At 36.6% G+C, this 20,442-nt stretch overlaps 1 protein-coding gene across 1 annotated transcript in view; it reads left to right on the plus strand.

The window, feature by feature from the left end:
* SPAG17 (sperm associated antigen 17) overlaps window positions 1–20,442 on the plus strand; it is a 107,995-nt gene that overhangs the window by 13,427 nt on the left and 74,126 nt on the right. The window contains exons 4-6 of the mRNA XM_062594922.1: window positions 7,975–8,106; window positions 12,057–12,264; window positions 16,408–16,602. Of these exons, the coding sequence (XP_062450906.1) occupies window positions 7,975–8,106; window positions 12,057–12,264; window positions 16,408–16,602 (535 nt within the window). The remainder of the gene's footprint in view (window positions 1–7,974; window positions 8,107–12,056; window positions 12,265–16,407; window positions 16,603–20,442) is intronic.

A 20,442-nucleotide genomic window follows, 5' to 3' on the forward strand; every position in this document is an offset into this window, starting at 1 on the left:
ACGTGACTTGGGGCATAATAGCTTTCAGTTTTGTGTTACTAACAAACAGAGAATGCGTAATTTCTAATTGGGTCTTTTTTCTGCCAGCATGTACTAAGTATAATCTAAGTCATTACCACTTGTAATCTAGATTCCACAATAGTCCAGTTTTATGATCAGTGCCTCTTCATCTGTTAACTAAAATCGAATTCCTACATTATCAGAATGAAAAAAATCCATCTTCTATTTTTAGAAATTCCAGGGATATTTTGGTAATGGCAATCATGAAAGCTGTGGCTTATATCAGACTGAAACAGTCTGTGATTAATGTAGGTTTGAGGAGGAGGGAGAGTGTTTGCCTGAGACGTTAGGGAGTTAGTAGTTCCATTTTTATAATGGATTTTTTGGGTTAGAAAACCATTGCATAATTTGTTTGAGATGTGGTTTAAAAACTGCTGATTTTAACAGTGTTGCCACTCCTCTCCTCTTCCCCATTCACTCCTTTCTAAATAGATTAAAATAATTGATTTTAATATTCTGTTCATATGAATCTTCCTACCATGTTTCACTAAAAGCAGTAGGGTCAGCTTTGTGTTTATAAATAGGCAAGTCTACTTTCTTTTGCTTAGAGCATGATCTCATTGAACAGATGAAAAAGTAAAGATTGATTTCTTTATCCTTTCATGTTTTGATTGTGCTCAATTCCTTTTTCTTCCTCACCTTTTGATATTAAAATAATGCCGTTCCTGACCAGTCTAGCAATCCTGTCTCTCCTTGCCTGAGAAAGACATCTAAATGGTGCACCATATTCTGTAGATGATCCCAGGTCTCAAAGAACCAAAATTGGACTTTATAGTGTGTGCTTCAGTAGATGTTCACTTCTGGAATTCTCTGTCTTACATCTTTCCGTTTGATATAGGGAAATACACAAAACTTATGAACATTTTTCTTTTACAACATCTTTCCAGGTTTTCTGAAGTTGCCTGTAATTTGTAAGCTATTTTGCAAAATATTTTAGTGCCAGAATGCACAATTCTGCATACCAACCTCAAATGCTTATTTTTTAGAGTAATTTCTCGTATTTTGAGTGTGGGAAGACAATGTAGTGTCCCAATGTTTGTCTTCCCCTTGCAAAATACTCTTTTCATTATTTTTAGCGTAAAATTCTGAACAAGAGTCATCCTTTGCCAACACTGTTGATTTTCTTAAGGCTAGGATGAGCCACAACAGTGTCATGCAAACCATCTTTTTTTATTGAGCATGGTCACTTTACAACCAGCTCAGCTTGTTTTACTGCTGACTAAATAGGCATCATATATGGCTGTGATAAACTTTTCCAAACAGAGTCTATTCCACCCCAAGACACAAATCCTTGCAATCTCCAGATAATATACAATCCGCTTCCCTCGTGTGTAATTTTAAGGTATTCCAGGATTTTCTGTATCTTGATGATTTTGCTAGATTTCATTGACGAAAAAGCTACATGCTTCTACTTAAGCTACACACTTAAGATGAACTTCCTGCTCACCTTAATACTTGGATTCTTCATAATGCCTAGCACCAGTGGACTTAGAAGTGCTTCCTAAATTGCTCTGATAGACTATTGCCTCTCTAGCACAAGTAGCTGAAAGAGTAGAACATCATTGTCAAGTGCATTCTCAGAACTTCAACATCTTTGCACACATCCTGTTCTCCTTTTATTATTGGTTATTGCAGTGAAGAAGAAATCACATTTCATGTCAAATGGCACGAAAAGAAAATATCATTACAAAATAAAAGGTGTTTGCCTGGGTTCAGCTGCCTCTCCAGGAGGACAAAGATCTTCCATAGTTCTGTGTCCCGTATGCCAAACCAGTACGGATGTCTTGATACCATAGCACATCTCACATGGCATTAGATGAGTGTGGGGGGTAGGTAAATTGTTCTAAGCCTCAGATATAGGAAAGATACTTTTATTTCAAAAATAGAAAACCTGTCCCACCTAGCAAATATAAAATATTACCCAAGAGAAAGAGATACCGGAATGCCTTTGCATCAGCCTTTGCCATTATCAGATGGCACTGCAAGATCAAGAGAAGCACGTGTACTCCTTTGAGTTATCAGATTATGTGCCTTGCTAGGAACTGATTAGTCCTAGACATTCTAGTTATCTACGGTCTAGTTCTAAAGCCTTTCCAGTTCAGGATCCCTTGCCAGGGACCCACCAAAGGACAGCGTGCTGTGCTAGGAAGTACTGGCATTTCCAAATGCTGAAAATGAGGCTAAAAGTCTTGCACTCATGCTGCAAACTGTTTGTGTTCTCATTTTCTGTATCCTAAGAATTGAGATGTCTGATTCTCTATTACTTGAGACAATTGAACATTTTCACCTTTACTTTCCATTTCAAAATAGTGACTATTGCTCATAATCCTAAATCTAGAATTCTAGAGCCATTTCCCTCTGCCTAAATTATTATTATACTACTGTTAATTGTAATTATTTGGCCTGTGGCCATTCATAAAACTGAAAATTGTCAATGATACTTTTTTCAGAAAAGAAACTTGACACCATTTGAAGTTTATCTATCTATTTAAAACTGGCTTTGGAACACTGCTAAGATTTTGTTACTGTTTCCTCGTTTACATAATTTCCTGCGTACATACAACTCTATTTAAATTGCATATTTTTTTCCATGCAGATTTTGTTAAAATATCTGTATGACCAAAGAGACACCAATTAAATCTGTAACAATGTAATCTTTAAGTTGGTAGAGGGACCCTCTGAAGTCCCGAAAGGAAGTTATGTTCTCCGTCTTGAAAAGACGCATTTTCAGGTAGAGCAATTCATCACACTTTATCACCAAAAAAAAAAAATGAAAAGTGTAAAAAAAGCCCTGTTGCAAAACTGGACCAAAGTGGAAGGGTCCTGTCTACTAGACCTGTGGTGCCAATAGTTCTGAGGAAACTCAGGCAAGATGTAGCTAGAATGATTGTGCCAACACAAGTGTTGATGAGACAACTTTGCTGCTTAAATCTTTTTTCTCCTTTTTGCTTCTTAAATCTTTTTAACTTAAAAATTTAAATCTCTAAATTTTTAAACTTCTACCACTGATTCTATGTAGCCAGATACAATATTAGAGAAGCACGACTAAATCATCTAGCTCTGTAAGGTCCATTATGTGGATCCAATTGGCTGAAGTTCCTGGAGAGACTGTAGTTCCTGGAAGCATAAAATATTCTACTTCTATGATAGGAAAGACTTGCTAGGCACATTTACACCACTGAAATGTAAATATTTCAAAATTTGATAACAGCAATAAATCTCCCCTGCTGAGCACTGATCAGAGCAAACTGGCCAGAGCACTAGGTTTTGTAGGAGGTCTTTAAGGAATCACTTATACAGCATTTCGACTTTCTCCTCAGTCAGAATGTAATAATTGGATAGGTATCTGCAGGGTGATGTGAGAGAACCTCCCCTATGCATAGAACTCCTCTTTCCTGAGAAATCAATGCTAAGGCCTGATCTTTTGATTCACCAGATACTTATATCCCATATTGTCTTGCCTTAAAGCAGCCTTTTTTGGTAGCAGTTAGGTGGTCAGGAAGGCATGGGAGATGCATTCTGCAGATGATGAGAGCTCTTGTATGAGCTCTTTAATAAAGCCAAGGTGAAGATTCATCATAATATTTATGCAATATATTTTCTCATTTTTATTTAAATCAGGTTATTCACCAGTTTGCATTCCCTTAATACATTGTTGAAGTACTTGTACTGTTAAGAGCCATGCACTGTATATCTTTAGAAAGTTCTTTCTGCGTGGTTGGGATTAAACCACTTAAGGTATCCCCTTAGGTTGCATGTTTTTAGTAGAGAGAGTTTTGAATCACAGGCCATTTATTTCTAACTAAGTTTCTACTGCCCAGATCAAACTGTGTAGTGAATTGGCAAAAACAGACTTGGTCACATGAGTGACAATGTATCTTTCTAAGGCACAAGCAATAGCTGCTGCTTTGAGAAATGTTCCGTAATAAAAAGGCAGATGTTTGGTTCATGAATGGCATACTCATTTGCTCAATATTGCTCAATAGTGAAAGCATCCCAGTCTTATTTCAGTAGGTTTGTCTGAAAACTAGGGTTTAGATGGGGATTCTGAGGGGCAGAAGGAGTCATCAGATCTACTTAAATTCATTTTTTTAACTCTCTGGAGTACATGTTGGCAGAGCCTTCATTGATTAATGAAGATGGTTCATTGGTTTAAGTTGCACTGAGTCCCTTGCGGATGCCGAAGCTCTGTATGGAGCTCTTTTCAGATATGCCACTTACTAATTCAGAAGAGTCCTTGAGCTGAGTTGGAATTCTGAGTTGAATTCACTATGAAGAATGCTGATTAAGCAGGTGGTCTTTTGGCATGATAGGTGGGAAGAAATTCTGAGGGACAAAAATGAAATGAGGTGAATAGTCTAATAGCAGAGACTAAATTGCCTACCAGCACACTGCAGGCATGATCTGAAATAAGTTATTTCCATCAGCTCAATACTTTCCTGGTATTCTTTCAATAAGATGTAATAGTCAATGAAATGACATCAGCAGATGCAGAAAAAATCTAGTGCTATGTGTACAGAAGCCCTCTTTGAACAAAAGAAATTTACTTACTAGTATGGTTCATGCAGTTTTCATTCCGTAATCTGTCTTGAAAGCTCCTTGTGAGGGATTCATGATAATGACTGCAGATTGAAATAAATTAATTTTTGTGCTTTTATTAACTTGCTCAGGAAAGCATATTTGAACAGTAAACAACAACTTGGTTGGTGTATGTTTTGGCTCTGCTGTAAAAGATAGATTACCTGCTTCAAATCAACTTCAACTGTGTCAGCTGTTCAGGGATTTGAATTACTAAGGAGTTCTTTTAGGAATCATTAGGAATGTGAGTCGGAGACACATGATGGCCTAGATTTCTTATAGTTTCAATAACGGGAGGGAAGTCAGGGCTTTAGAAAACTCTTAGATTGAGGGAACAGCACAGTGAAGAGGGTTCCCCACTGTTCATAACAAGTCATGCTAACTGCTTCTGAGTAATGATATAGCAGTTAAAACTGATAAAGCTATTTATCACCTTGAATTCTTTTCTGGTTATGATTTAGCAGCCACAATGGTTCTTCAAAGAAAAATACCATAAAGACTCTCACTTTAAATGTTTCTCTAATTTTTAAGACCTGTCTCCTACATCAGGGATACCAGCATCTATCTACCACTAGTATAGTATCTACTACAAATTTTCATGCAGTGGTGTTGGAATGTCTTGAAATCCATGCGCTTTGCATCAGGCAGCTAAATCTCTGTATAATTCATACTGCCACCATATGAGATCAAATCCTGTATCACTGCAGCCTTTCTGCACTTCACAAGTATGACCCCTGCTGTGTGAGGAATGCTGGGTTTCCTCTTCCCTTAAAGGAAAAGAGGCCCTACCTAAGTGAGTTTGTCTGTCCAGGTTTCCATGGTTTCTCACTTAGGAAAAGGTCATTGTTGGCGGGATGGAGTATAGCCAGTTTGAAATGAATCCACCACAGTGTCCTGAAAAATTCCATCTATCTTATATTCCTACTAAGTCTTTGGCTTTTTTGTTTTGTTTTGTTTCATTGAGGCTCTCTGAATTAAGAGCTGCTTATGCCAGGTGTCTGCATAAGTCACAGGGCCACAAAGGAAGTAAATTTATATCAGTGTAATAAATAGCTAATGAATTTCTTTTATCTACTCTGCATGGATTGATCTATCTTCTATCTTTACAATAGCAATGATGAAGGACTGTTGTTTTATTTGCTTATACATGAAGCAGATTTTATATTGCTGTGTGGAAAACTAGTAATTTGCTTCTTGCACATGGGCGGATGTAGTGTGCTCATGTTATCTTTATTTGTCTGACCCCTCTCCACAGTCTTAGAATGTACTTTTGTTAAATAGAGAGTTTGATTTATACTAACCTAACACCTCACTTAAAAAACATTTGTCCTTCCTATCCACTCATGGAGTAGTTCATGTTATTATAGACCTTGGACAAGTCTCTTTGTTTCTGCATTCTTTATCTGCAAAATAAAAATAGTCAGAAAGCTTTGTGTTTAACTGGTAAAATGCTTTGAACTTCTCAGGAGGAGTGTGTTGTAAAACTGTGTAAGTGTTCTTTCTTCTATGAACAATACATCAGCAACTGCCACCAAGTCTGATTGCTATAGGTACTTATTGGGAATCCTCCCATTTACCCTCTATTGTATTTCAAGAAGTGCACTTTGTATGATCAGCTCATCTAGATTAGGCAATTGGGATGCATCTCTTTCCATAGCCTGTTAAGAGTATTTCTGCAAAGAAGTATATAAGAATTTTTCTCTCTGATGGGAATGACTGTGCTACTTCTACTAAAGTCTCTTTCTCTCAGAACTCAAATTTTCTGTGTAGTGAGTTTCAGGTAACACAACTCTAAAGTCACTGGGAGTCTTTGTGGAAGCCTTTCACAGCTGGGTTGTTGAGATAGCAAGCAGAAAGTATTCTTACTCAGAATACGAATGATGTAGAACAAAACTGCTCTTAACCATGACGTATTTTCCTGTATGTGGAGTAAGCAGATCATGAGGTTTATTAGCATTGGAAGGTCAGGACTGTGTGGGGGAGATTTATAAATGCAAGTATTTTGGTGGGTTTGACTCCCTGTTTTGTGATCCAGAAAAATAATCTGAATATTAGAAGATTCTTTTCTATATTTTGCTTCCATTTCTATGAAATAATAATTTGATCCAAAATAGCCTGGATTCCGTTTTGGTTTTGTTTTATCCAGAGAACCATTTTTAGTGCATATAGTTGCTTACTCCAGGTTTTACTAGATAAGTGAAAATTCCTAAGAAGCTGGACAAGAAACTATCAAAGCTCAACGCTAACAGTGTTGTTTGTATCAGACAAGACATAGTTCAGTGAGATGCAGTGTGCACCTTCATTGTCTGAATGTTAGCAGGCAAAATTGACACCATATGTGCCCAACTGTAATTGCTCCAAGAGGGGAAAAGAGAAACGTGTCAGAACATTTGAGTAACACCTAATTCAGCCATGGTTATAAATAAAGCTGATAGTTACTTAAAAACAAAAGTAGGAAAATATTGTGGTTATATTATTCCGAAAGAGCGCTTCCTACATAGGTGAACTTTATGACAGAGACAACACAAGTGAAAAGAAACATATAACAAGTTTTAAGGTTATTTTTATGTTATGTTATTTTTTTCACAGTAAATAAAGTGGTTATGAGACTCCAAGGAAAACAGCCCAGATGTTAGTGAGTTGTATGAAATTCAGTGGAAACAAGCTGTAAAAAACATAGTCATAAAACAGCCTGTCAGTGCCACACATCTGGACAATGCAGCTGTATGTTCCTGCTGCTGTCATCACCCTAAGAAAACTCAATAGCCTTATTTCACCCCAATTAGGCTGCATACCAACAGAATCAGCATTACACAGGGAGGGGATGTCTTTTCACCAAGACAGACCCTCTCAAGTTCCCCTCAAGAAGTTTGTATCCTTCATTCAGGGCTAATGTCTCAGTCACTAGCTACTTTGTAAATAGTACTCCAAGCTATCCCAGTTAATTTGGTATCTGTTAAATACTTTTTAATTTCTTGCTTTATAACAGGTAGTTCCTTACTGTTACTTGTTTGCTTAAAATCTTTAAAAACAACTTTTTACAGTCAAAACTGTATCTGTTGACCTTTACATTAATTATAGAAATTTTTTTCATTCTAGTTTTATCTCATGATCTCATGACACAGCAGGTATAACTTTATTTGGCTAACAAAAAGGTATTGGGAACCAAAGAACAGCTATGCTTACTGATACATTCTTTTTCTGAAAATGTGGCCATTCTGAGCCATATATTGTATAATATGAAATTGCATTCCATCATTACAGTATGCAAAATATATGTCAAATGTAATATTGAAACTATATGAGTAATAGTTATTTTTGTTTTTTTCTCTGAAGGTGACTGAAGTAGCCAAAGCCATTCTGGAAAGTGGAGAACAAATTCCTATAACACTGATTGGAAAGCTGTTGAAATTTCAGCTGCTTTGCTTCAAGCAGAAGGACCTTGAGAGAAGAGAAGCTGAAAAAAAGGTACAACAGTATGCCTTAAGGTGGATGCCTAGTTAACTTTATCAAGGCACTTCCATTCAAGTGCTGTTTGCGTAAATTCAGTTTTCTCATGTTTAACTTTCTGTATCCATAATTGAAGAGGAGCTTAAATAGAAATGGAAATTTTCAATTAATTAGATTTTGGGAAGAAACTCCCAATTACTCAAATATAGAAGGTGAGACAGAAAAAAAATTAGAAAAGAAAAAATATTGCCCAAGAATTCTATGTTAGAATAGTGAGAAGAAGTAGTATCCTAGCTCGCTGATAACACCAGTAGGAAATAAAGCTGGAAACTAGCTTCTGCTGGATATATATATATCCTTGCTGAAGGTAGGAGCAGTTAAGTTACTTGGGAGGTATCAAGGATGGATGCAGAGCAGCACTGTGAAAAAGTTATTATCATAAATCACCTCTCTGGAAGAAATTCAGAGATACTGTCTATTCTGTCACTGAAACTAAGGCAGGATCAAATATATAAAAAATATTCCTGGCAAGTATTTTTTTTAATTGTTCTTAAAAACTTTCAGTGCTGTCCTGTCAGTTTTCTAAGGCAATCTGTGTTACTGCTCAACAATATTTACAACACAGACATTTGGAAAAGGTTTCTAAGGTTTCTAACTTTTATCAGTCTTACTCTAATTTAAATCCATTGATAGATGGCTTCTCACTGTGTATGAGAATAACAATTCTTACCTTCCTCTTCACAGAGAGCTATTATGTATGCAAGTAAACAAACACAAATGTAGGTCACATTTCTAGTTTTCTGATTATGCTGGTTGCTGTTCTCTGAACTTTCCAAATAATTCGTATCTTGAAGTTTGCTACTCAGAACTGAGGATCATATTTGTCCTTTTTCAGTGTTCCCCAAATTCATGCGTATTCTCAAAAATTATCAGTACTAGCTCCAAGAATGCCTTAGTCAGGTTGTTTATGTTGCTTATGTGTTCAAGAGGAATTTCACCAACCCTGCACGAAATCACTATCAGATCAGACCTCTAATTATTTTTTAATTTCTGTGATTAAAAAAAAAAAGGTTGTGTTGCATTTCAAGAACTTACTAAACAGCTGGCCTTTGCTATAATCTTTGCCAAGCAGATATTTGTGCAGCTAAAGAGCTCCATTAACAGCAAGTCGCATATTTGCTGTAACAAATTATTTGTAAATTGATCAAAAATTATATGTATTACAAGATATAACATAAAAACCTGTAAAATGAGGGATCCTCAGGGGATCTATAGAACCTAAGGCATCTATACATGTAAAAGTTGAAAGAAGAAAACAGTTTCATAGATTTTGTGTAGTTAAAAAGTCTGTAAATGTGTTTATAAATGATTCTATTTGTGGCTGTAATTGGTGGAGGGAATATGGGACAAACACAAGAGCATAAAATACTAGGTGATAATTTAAAACTCTCTCCAGTTTCCATTGAAGTCAACTGCAAAACTATTTAGCAGATGATAATATAAGCCACAGAAGCATATAAAGAATCTTAGAAAAAAAAAAAAAAAAAAAAAAGGCATTCTCAACCAGAAGAGGAATTGAAAGGTTCAAGCTATAGAACAGATAGTTTGTAAAACATGGGGAAGAAATGACTTTTCTCTTAAATGTCAGTCAGTGCTGATGAGTAAAATGTAAAACAAAATTTTGAAGTTTAAGGATTAGACACTTCAGTATTAAAATGGAACTTTTATCTTTGCTTTGACAAGATTACTGTTGTAAGTGTAATTTTATTTCCCTGGAGTATCAGAGGATAGTCAAGACTGAAGGCAGAAGAGTCTCTGGAATTTACAGTTTATTCTCAGTTTTCTCCAGGCCATCTGGGCACAGTTTTTTGCTCTCTTTGGATTGTATTTATATCATAGTGTGACAGACTATAACAGCAGCAGCTGAAGGACCAGCTGAAGTCAAGAATTGGCAGGACGGTGGGTTATAAGGATGCTCTGCAGTAAGGAATGGAGAGAAACTGTTTTTTAGTTCAGAATTATAACCTTAAATTGTCTACAATAAAATATTTAATCTTTTCCAACTAGCTTTTACCATACAAATTCCACTGACAGCAGCTCAGGGGTTGTAACCAAGATTTTACCAGCAGATTGATTCTCAGAAAACTAACATAACTGTCCATTGTTCTTTGAAATAGGTTCCAGTTATTACAATAGATTGGTAAAAGGAAAACAGCAGCTGAATGAACAAAAATAAACCATAATTCCATCTCTTAAATTTACGTATTTCTATAAAAGCAGAAACTTGTCATAAATTGACAAGCATATACATACAAATTAATATACAGAAGAGCAGAAGGGCTTCTGAACTGGAAAACTGTTTCAGATAGTATGATTCTGCAATATATAGTTTAAAACAACAAAGTTACAGAATGAAAAACTCAAAAAAAAAAAAAAAATTCCTGCACCCTGTAGGGAAAGAGAAATATTACATTGGGGGGGGGGGGAAGTACGTAAAAGGTGAGGCTTATACTTCTTGAGGTATTAATGACAGCTAGGTCTCTTTGTTGGAATCTTAACAAGTTCAAAGGTGTCTTTGCTTGTTTGAGACTTAATTACATAAAGTAGTTCAGATGCAACAAATCTGTTTTGAACATTATAAACTGAGGATTATGTAATCTGATTTGATGTGATTAGCTTAGAACTCAAAGAGTTAGTATCAAAATCTTTGGTGTTTAGTGTCTGAAAGGGAATAAATTTTAAAACAAATAGTGAAAAGTGATCAAAACCCACTGCTCCACAGTATAAACAGTTCTAAGAATCTCTTGAAGGTATTTCTGAGTGGTACAAAAATGAAATGCATGAAAAGGGGAAGGAAAGAATTCTCCTGCTTTGTTTTTGAATTTGAACTTAGAGTCACCTTCTGCAGCCAAAAAGTCTGTTTTTCTTTTTGGGTCTAGGGAAAACAACTGTGTAGATTCAACTGACCTATCTCATTTGCATGGAGTGCTTTTCTCATTGCTTTCATAGCCTTTAATGTGACACTAAAGGGGATGGTAACAATAAGTCAAGTTAGCATCTTTTTAATGTTCTTAACTTAGCTTTGCTGTCCTTAAATGCCATTCTTGTATAGCTGTTGTATGGTCATGCAGCTGGGTAGAATTAGGTGGAGGTTTTCTTACCCTCACAGCACCTCTCTTTGGCTCAGTGTATTTTGGTTTCTTTTAATTTTAGACTGGCTCTGCATTTCCTGGATTTATAATGTGAGGTTTTGGGATACTTACACCATCTTTTTTCATTTTTTACCCTTAAATTACTGAGTATAACTTAATGTAGGGGGTTTTTTTTGTTTGAAAATGATGAGAATGGCTGAGTAGTATACTGTGTGAAATGATCATGGGGCTCTTGGTTCTGGTTTTTAGTAAACAGAAATTTATATCAAAGATAAATGGTTTTGGTACCTTTTACACCATACTCAAGAGCATTAACAGAGATGCTAAAAACTAAACAGAAATTGAATTTTTGGCCTTATTTTCCTTCAGTTCAGGGAAGGTTTTTTGCCAATGCAAGTACTATAGTGGTAGTCTAACTGAAGCATAGGAAACTGTCAGCTCTTAGTGATCACTAAATCTTAGTGATCCTTGGTGATCACTGTCAATCTTAGTGATTCTTTTCTTTCTACCAATATGCATTTCATTAATTTTGTAAATATAGTGTCTATCTACCTCCAGGAGTTCCTTTTTAATGTAAAGTTTTAATAGTAAGATTTAATAGGAATGTAATAAACTGAACAGAGTGTCTGAGCAGGATAAAGCAGAGTGTTTAACACAGCTGCACCACAATAGCATTTTAATGGCTGAGAGGGAAAAATACTCAAATAAGTTATAAATTCAACCACTAAATAAATTCAGTCACTAAAATTTCACAGCAGTTTGCCCTTTGTTCTGCACAAAAGCTACAATGAGAACTTAGTTTCTTCATTTTGTCAGGCAGAAGAAGAGCGAAAAATGGAAAAAGACAGAGGGAAGGAGAAAACTAAGCTTCCTGGCAAGAAGGAAAAAAAAACTAGTGCCAAGATAGCTGACAAAGAAATGAAAGGGAAGAAAACAGAAGTCGCCCCTCCAGCAGCAATTACTGTCAAAAAGGACACCAAATTAAAACGACGAGGTGAAGCGGAAGAGGAAGACAAATACATTGGTATGTAAAACAAAAAAAAACGATTAGGTTTCTGATAAACTTGCTAAAACTCTTGAAGCCTTGCTTCTCATTCAGATTTTTGCTTTGTTCTATGTCGGAAGATGGAGATATATTTCACAGTATTACAGTATTGCCACTATGCATTTGAGGAGGCCATCGTGTTCTGCTTAGAAGTAAGATAGCTTACACAGCCCAAGAAATAAAATCCAGATGAGGTATATATGTAGCATGACAAAATGTTTTGGCATGTGTAAGACTAAAATAAAGTGACTAACAAATCCTCCTTATCCTTTCACTAGGACTTTAGAACTAAATGCACTTGTGTCAGTATCTGAAGGGCAGCTTTTTCCCTATATTATAAAGCATAATAGAGCAGTACTCCATTGTTTGTAGGTGAAGCCAGATTCTGTACATAGGGCCATATAATTTCATTTGCTGTAAAGGTATGTGGGTAGAACTGAGACCTGAAGAAAACTACTCCAGAAGTGAGCTAGACCAATCAGTGCTGAGAAAAACTTTATTCCTAATGCATACCACCCACGGTTACAAATGTCACTGGACAGAAGAAGCTTTAAGAAGGGAGAGCACACTTCATGTACATGATTAACAGTCTTTCCCAGCCATCTCTTGGAGTCTGTCCATCAGTCAAAGAAATAAGTTAAACACTGGGATTCACAAATCTTCTGCACTAGAGAGAAAACAGCTACTATTTTATGGAGAGGTACTTGTTTCTTCATTCTTCCTGACAGATACTTCCACCTAAAAGTCTATTCCAAGAGAAGATCAAGTGAAGTATTGCTGAAACTTCTGGAAACCATTCCAACCAAACATTAAGTGTGGTGCAACTATCGTGTCAGGAATTTCTATTTCTTCAACTCCATGGCAGTTAAGGTTCTCAAGGACCTCATGCTAAAGCTATGTTTTATGTCTTTGGATGAAGTGGTGCCAGATCCACTTTTCAGTATCAAGAGCTTGTAGATCTATGGAACGTTTCTACCCAGAAGAACAGCACTCTCAATATCTTTGTTTAAATGCGTATTCCACATTTTACAAATTGTCTGAACAGGAGATTCACAAAGAACTTTGATCCTTAAAAGCTGATACAGTGGAAATTGTTTTTGGCATTCTTGGCTGTTCTAATACAGCTATTTAAGGCAAAAACAAAAGAGAAAATGACACAATTTTTACTCCAGAGCAGTCTGAGCTATTGCTTATGTATGTCTGTGTCTGGAACCCAAAGATAGTCTGTATCTCTTTCTGGTGGTGAAAAATAGTTTTTATCACTCATCCCTAGTACATTATCGTATTTCTGAAGTGGAGTATTTCTGGTTTTGGATAATCATGGGATTATTTGCATTGATACTGTGATCCACTTGAATTTGAATTACTCATTGATTATTAGAACTGATTGATTATTATAAAGAGGTCATGATTATTAGCATAATCATGCTAATGATTATGAATATGATGATTATGATGAATGGCTGGCAGTCATCTTCTTTAGCACACATGCATCAGAATTTTTGGATCTCCTCATCTCTCTCATCTCTGCTACTATGCTGATGTCCTCCTTTCTGTTAGAAATTATCAATGCTCAATTAGTATGTGTGCTGATGCTTTTTTTCCCGGCAGTAGCAATGGCACTGAAATATAATGTAATTCAGTTTCAGTACTAGCAGTGGTATAATGGGCTATTTTTTTCTGTTGTTTTCTGTTTTGTTTTGTTTTTTGCTTTACTTTATGCAATACATATATTGAACTCTAGTGGTTGCTTCCTCAGTAAGTCTTTCTCCAATTCTAAAGTTCTTTTATATTTACGTGGACCTGCTAGGAGGAGAAGAGTCAGCCAAGTTGCGAGCTTGTGTTCCAGCTGGTAGCAGTGTTTCTTCAGCCCTGGGTATATGCCCTGAGCTGAAGTGATGAAGGTGCTGACAGGAAGATGTCTTTTTTTTTTTTTTTTTTTTTTTTTTTTTTTTTTAATAAATCAAACTCTTTTGGTGGGTTTCATCTGGTTAAATAAAAAATGTTTATGCCACTTAAGGTTGTATTCTGTCTTTTCTGTGTAGGATTCTGGCAGTTCTTGGCACTCCTTATCCTTTTATGGCTGAGTAGCTTCCTTGCAGAAATAACACAGGAGTCTGGGATACAGACAGTGTAGGCATTAGAGTAACACGTGCAAAAAAAGTGGGAGTAGACAGGAGCTACCAATATACAGAATTCCCTTTATAAATGGAACATTTCTCTATACCCTCCCTCCCCCAACAAGGAAGCAATGAAAACCCGTACTATTATTTTCTCACCCTTATTTCCTTGTTCTCTTGCCTTATGGGATAAATTCTTGCTTCTATGCTTAAAAGATTTTTTTTTTTCTCAGAAAATGCAAATCCCTAATGGTCTGAATTTCTCCATGTTATGTGATTTAGCTTTTTTCAGCTGCTAATTTATTTTTCTATTAATCATACGTTCTCCCTTCCTGTGGATTATATTGGAGTTAAACACTTCTGTGGTTCAGAGGACTTAGTGACATTTTCATTTCTGAAATAGCTGTATCAGTTCAGTATGTTGTGACGAAGTTAACCTTGAGAGTGAACAGCGTAGTGGAAATAGTGGTTGATGAGGCAGCTTTCTCAATGTACCATGTCCTATTTTGATGTAGCAGTAATGTCACAATTGATCTCTAGAAAATGCCAGTACTGTATATTGCGGAATTGTTGTGCAATTGCTGGCTTTTATAATATTTCTTTTGTAAAACTTCTCAATTTTGTCACATGTTACAACATATTTTGCTATTTGAGAAGAGTCTTGGAGAGCTGTAATTTAACTGATTTCAAAAACAAAAACAGTGCAATAGTGAAAAATAGAAATCCCAAATAATTGTTGGAATATCAATGCTTACATACTCCCAGATTCTTTTAATTACTGTGTTTATATCTATAGTTTGCGAGAACTCATTGAAAATATACTACAGTAAGTCGTCTTTAATTAGTAAGCTTAACAGAAAAGGGAGGAAAGTTCTCAGAAAACACTGTGTTTATCCCTCCAGCAACAGTGGCCTGTAAATGCTTTCCCTTGAATTGAATCAGGGAGCCCACAGGTATATTTTGAGATTGTAGTCCAGAATCAGCTTTCTGCAGCAAGAAGGAACAATTCTTGAGGAGTAAGTCCCATGAGTTGAGGGGTGGTTGAAGGGTTTTTAAGTGAGCAGTGTTAATGAACACTAGCCATCTCGGGATAGTCTGAGCTAATTGTGTATGTTCCACAGTCAGTGGAGTGATACAGGAACTGTAGTAAGCAATTTCCCTTGTCTTAAAATAGATATCCATGTAGGATGAATTAAATCATCTGAAACATAGTCTCCATGGACTGTGAAGGGAATCTACCCAATTAATTTAGACAAGAGTCAAGCTTTTAGAGGACTTGTTTCCTCTTACATGATAAAATGCTTAATCTTTTGCTTTGATAGCTAAAACTTGAAATATTTTCAATTTGCTGTGCATATTTCTACAGAAATAATAAACCTAAACAAAGTAGCCACTCCATGGAACTTCTCATCTGCACATGAGGATAAATTTGAATATGTCTCTTGCCAACAGGAAGGACTAGTGTGAGTTGGTATTATCAGCTCTGGGGTTTTGACAAGGAGTCCATCTAGCAAACATGGACTTACTAGATAGGGAGCAATTGTAAGTGATATCAACTCTCAGCTAAAACGCAGTAACTTACTGTATGTCTGTGTCTGTGAGTGAGATCCCTGTCCAATTTCATACTGGATGAAATAGGATAGCTTAAACTACCCTCAGAACGTACTGGCTTTTCCTTAAAGAGAACCAGTTGCAGAAAATGTTGCAACTACAGCTAGCGTTCTTGCCACAATGAGCACACATTTATTTCCTGGTGCTTCTCCAAACAATTTTTTCCTTCCCAACTTGTATTCTTTCTGCTGGATTCTGTTAATTATAAATATAGTAAATATAATAACAAATATAATTTTTTAAGATTATGTGAAATTATGTGAATGAGGTTATAAAAGAACTGTTTCTGTGATCTTAGTTTGTAGTATACCTTTATAGTTGAGATAAAACAGAATTTTGTGTAGCTGTTAAATGCTCTTGCTCTAATCTGCATTCGTTTTGTTTTGAACAGATGATGAACCAGATGATGGTGCACATCATTACTTTATAATTTTGGATTTCCACAACCCTCAGCTGCTGCCTGTGCTGTCTGAACTTGGGATTAATGTTTCAAGTGTAATTAGGATTTCTTCTGAGAATTATGAACCACTGCAGACGTACTTGGAAGAGGCTAAACTTCAAGAAGAATCTTTACTTTCACCTGAAGGTAATCTTGTGATAAGAACGTGTATTTTACAAAATTTGTTCAGAAAGAGGAATATTTTATTTCTTGTTAAGACTGTTGATACGTGCAGTGTGGAGAGTTAATATTTCTTCACTGCAAATGCTAGTTGCAACAGGTGATGGTTGTAATTAAGCACAATTAATACTAGTGACTTCAACTTCAAACTGTGAAGGAACTGATAGAATAACTGAATATCACTTAAGTAAAAAACTTTAACTTACTCAAGTATAAAAAACACTCTCAGAACTTAAGTAAGATGGAGAAGTTTTCAGATCAGCTGATTCAGATGAATTTAATTGTGTCCTATTTAAAGATCTGCCTGCCATTCTCATTTATATTTAAAAGCTCAAAGGACAAGTAAGATAGTGGAAAAAGAGCTGGGAAGAAGAAGGGAAGGACCACAAATACCCAGAGGATTGTAATCAGCTTAATTTCTGTTTCTGCAAAAATACTGGAACAAATGATTTATAACCAGTTAAAAGAAAAATGAGGAGATAAGTAACAACTACTGTATGTTGTTCAAGAACAGATCATGTCAGAAAAATTTAATTTCTTTACACAATAAAGTAGTAACCCTGTTGAGCAGAGGAGAAGTAGTACACATAATATATTTTGATTTTAGTAAAGCTTTTAAGGCTATTGCGTGGACCCACAGTGAGCAGGGTAGTCTAGATGAAAATAAATATATAGTAGGTGCACTTCAGAAAATTTTAGCCTCTGAAGAGTGGCTGTTGAAGGTGTACTGTGAAAATAGAAGGATGCCTCAAATTGAGTTCCAAGAGAATTTGTGCTGAATATGGTGCTATTTGATATTGTCACTGCTAATGGAATAAGAGTATGTGATTCAAATGCAAAATGATTTTGGCAAAATGGAGAATAATGATTGGACAGAAGACGATTCTGTTTAATACAGACAGCTATGAGATAGTATGTTTATACAGGAATAATTAAATGCACAAATACCGGCTGGGAAACAGCTGGCTAGGTGACATGTCTGTAAGATAAGCTATTATGTTGGCTCTGTAAATTGAACATAAGTCAGCAATATCATCATACCACTAAAAAAAAAATACCATCTGCAGATTATACATGAGAGGCCTAAAAAATCATAGAATCGTAGAATCACAGAATCGGTAAGCTTGGAAGGAACCTCTGGAGATCATCTAGTCCAACCTCCCTGCTCAGCAGGGTCACCTAGAGCATGTTAGACAGCGTTGCATCCAGGCAGGCCTTGAATATCTCCAGAGAAGGAGACTCCACAACCTCTCTGGGCAACCTGGTCCAGTGCTCTGTCACTCTCACAGTGAAGAAATTCCCCCTCACGTTCAGGCGGAACTTCCTGTGGTTCAATTTCTGCCCATTGCCTCTTGTCCTGTCACACAGGGCAACTGAAAAGAGTTTGTCCCCATCCCCTTGACACCCTCCCTTCAGGTACTTATGCACACTGATAAGATCCCCCCTGAGTCTTCTCTTCCCCGGGCTAAACAGGCCCAGTTCTCGCAGCCTTTCCTCGTAGGACAGGTGCTCCAGCCCTCTGATCATCTTTGTAGCCCTATGCTGGACTCTCTCCAGTAGCTCCATGTCACTCTTGTACTGGGGAGCCCAGAACTGGACACAGTACTCGAGATGAGGCCTCACCAGGGCTGAGTAGAGGGGCAGGATCACCTCCCTTGACCTGCTGGCAAGACTCTTCTGAAGTTACCTTATCATAAAACTCAACAGTGAGACAGGACCTCAGAAGAAATGTGTGTCAGTCAGAAGATTCCAAATCATGGCAAAGTGATTAGTGATCCCTAGAACCTGACCTACGGAAAAAATGGAATAAGTTGTTATCCTTAAGTTCAAAAAGAGAAGGCTGAATGGAGTTGGGGCAGACATGACAAGGCTTCATTTATATAAAGGGCTAGGGTAGAAAGTGAAAGGTTTAAATTGCGATAGGGAATATCTAATTCAGCAAGAAGAAACTTTCCACAGGTGAGGTTGAATATTCACAAGCCATGCAGAATGGAGTACAGCTTTCATGATTTTTTCCTTCCCTGGTGTCTAATAGTTTTCATTTTATGACGTTACTAAGTTGAGCACTATTAGAATCCTTTTATATGGTTAGTTTTCTATTCCTCTAATGGCTCAAGTAGCTTTTCCACTATTAATTCAGCTTTTTTGCGAGTTAATGTTCATAACTGAGAGCAGTTTGTCAGCCTGACATAATGGAATTGATTGTTGTCTGTCTGCTGGAAGTAGCTAGGATCAACCACACATTCAGAGTGATACTAGGAGTCCTGTTTTCACAGTGGTGGTACAGAATTGCTATGTGATTTATTAGTATATACCTGATGCTTCTCTTCTAACATTTTCAATTAATATGATTATAAATGTGTTTTTTTTCATCCAAAATCAGGCAGTATACAGTTGAATACTTTCTCATTTCTTTCACTGAAGATTTCAGGGTCATTCAGTTCTTCTTCAGAGTTGTCCCAACTCTCGTCTTCACTGACAATATCTCCCAACTCCTGTAGCTTCTTCTGGGGTTGCTTACGAAAGCTTTAATTTGTTCCAAGAAGGTTTACATGGAGAAAGCCTACTTTAGGAAAGAAATGCCTTAGAACAACAGGCATAAGAATGAGGATGGGGCAGTATTCAAGGCCCACAGCAATGTGAGTGATTGATCCTGGGAAGCTGTAATGTTTCATGAAGGAGAAAACTCAATTCTTAAATCTATTTTCATGTGTTTGTTATTAATTAAACTTTGAGCCAGAGTTAGTAAAACATCATTCTTCTCCTGTAAAACAGGACTTTCTGTCTATGGTGTTACTAGCACGGTGCCATTCACATTTCGTTCAAATAACACTAGGAAGTTGATCTCTGGCTGAGCAGCCCTCGATACTGTTACACTGCTAAGACAGGCTTTCAAAACCATGTTTGGGAACATTGCTATAGATGAGGTATTGTCCTGAATTACAGAGTGTGGTTCATGAGGCACTTAAAACAATGAAGAGACTGTGATGAGCAGTTCGGAGCACAGAACTCTTCAGGGTCAAGTGACCATCTGTCCCCAGTTTCTATCTCTATAAGTGGCCATGAAGTGATGCTTGAAGAAGAGTAAAGGAATAATAGGAAAAGAATAAAGGAAAGGAAAGGAAGCAATAGGAAAGGGAAAAGAATGATAGGAAAAGCATGTGTGAAACTTCCCCTCCTATTCTCCTCCCATCCTCCCACCACCACACGTGGCTTCCAGCTATTTTCAGGTCAGGGGATTTTCCTGATCCTAATGTTTTTTTTCTTTTTAGTAATCCTCAGTGGATTTATTTTATTTATTTTCCAAGTACTTATTCAGCCTCCCCTTGAACTCATGTGAATTTCTTCTACCTACAGAACGTTTTGGCAGAGTTCCCAGGCCTTCTACCTTGTTTCCGGAGTCACTTAATGATACATATCTTTAGAGTCATGATACAGCTGTTTTATAAGTTAATTAGCCATCATTTTTGATGGTTGCTACAGAAGGCATACCTAACTTTGAAAACCTTAAAGAGGTCAGCGTTTTTGGAAGAATATACAGCCTCACTGGATTGTTTCATTTTAAACCCATGGGGCCACTGGAATTATACAAGTGATATATTTGGCCTTAATACTTAGATTTTGGAAGTGCTGAGCACCCACAAGTCCAAATCAAAGCAAATTGCTGCAGGTTTAGTGTCCCTACATCTCTTAAAATTAGACTGTTAAAAGTATTATTGATTCTTGAATTCCAGAGTGGTTGGCCTTATGACTGGCATTAAGAGGGAACATTATTTTTCTCTGTATTCAGAGCACCTTTGAAAATTG

This window comes from Rhea pennata, chromosome 1, assembly GCF_028389875.1.
Source record: "Rhea pennata isolate bPtePen1 chromosome 1, bPtePen1.pri, whole genome shotgun sequence".
Classification (NCBI taxonomy): domain Eukaryota; kingdom Metazoa; phylum Chordata; class Aves; order Rheiformes; family Rheidae; genus Rhea; species Rhea pennata.